We start from the raw sequence: 491 nt of genomic DNA, 5'->3' as shown, positions 1-491 counted from the left end.
AGAGTTTTCGGATATTGAATGATATTCAAAATATAATCGTCAACAGTTCCAACTTGAACAATGATAAAAGAAATAAAATATGAATGCGACCCTATTCCGTCTCACCGACGCTGGGGACTACAGGGGCGGCGCCGCCACCGTACCGCCGGGCTCTCTCATCAATCCATCTCTTCATATCCCCGAGCACTCTTCCACTATTCTCCTCCGGCTCCCCCTGTATCAATGAATGATACATCCCCTCATAAAGCACCATATCCTTATCTTCACTGCTCGCCTTCTCATACAACATCTTCGTCCCCTCCGGCGTCGCGAGTCCATCGTCAGTTCCATGCACCGCCAGAAATGGAATTCTCACATCTCCAAGCCTTCTCTGCACCATCTCCGTCACCCTCAAAAGCTCTCTCATAGTCCCCACCCTCGCCCTCCCCCTATACCTCCTTGGATTCGCCGCAATAACCCTCAGCAGATCCGGATCCTTAACCGCTTTCCCT

The 491-nt window shown here is 50.5% G+C and overlaps 1 protein-coding gene across 1 annotated transcript; it reads right to left on the bottom strand.

The window, feature by feature from the left end:
* Positions 1–4: 4 nt before the first annotated feature.
* Positions 5–487, bottom strand: LOC110034265 (caffeoylshikimate esterase-like; the record flags this gene model as incomplete). Its single annotated transcript, XM_020738545.1, has 1 exon — positions 5–487. A coding segment is annotated over one exon (396 nt), but the record flags the coding sequence as incomplete, so codon positions are not given.
* Positions 488–491: the final 4 nt, after the last annotated feature.

This window comes from Phalaenopsis equestris, unplaced genomic scaffold, assembly GCF_001263595.1.
Source record: "Phalaenopsis equestris unplaced genomic scaffold, ASM126359v1 Scaffold180185, whole genome shotgun sequence".
NCBI classification, from domain to species: Eukaryota; Viridiplantae; Streptophyta; class Magnoliopsida; order Asparagales; family Orchidaceae; genus Phalaenopsis; species Phalaenopsis equestris.
Note: the sequence above shows the minus strand (reverse complement) of the source record. Positions and strands in the feature narration are given on the sequence as shown.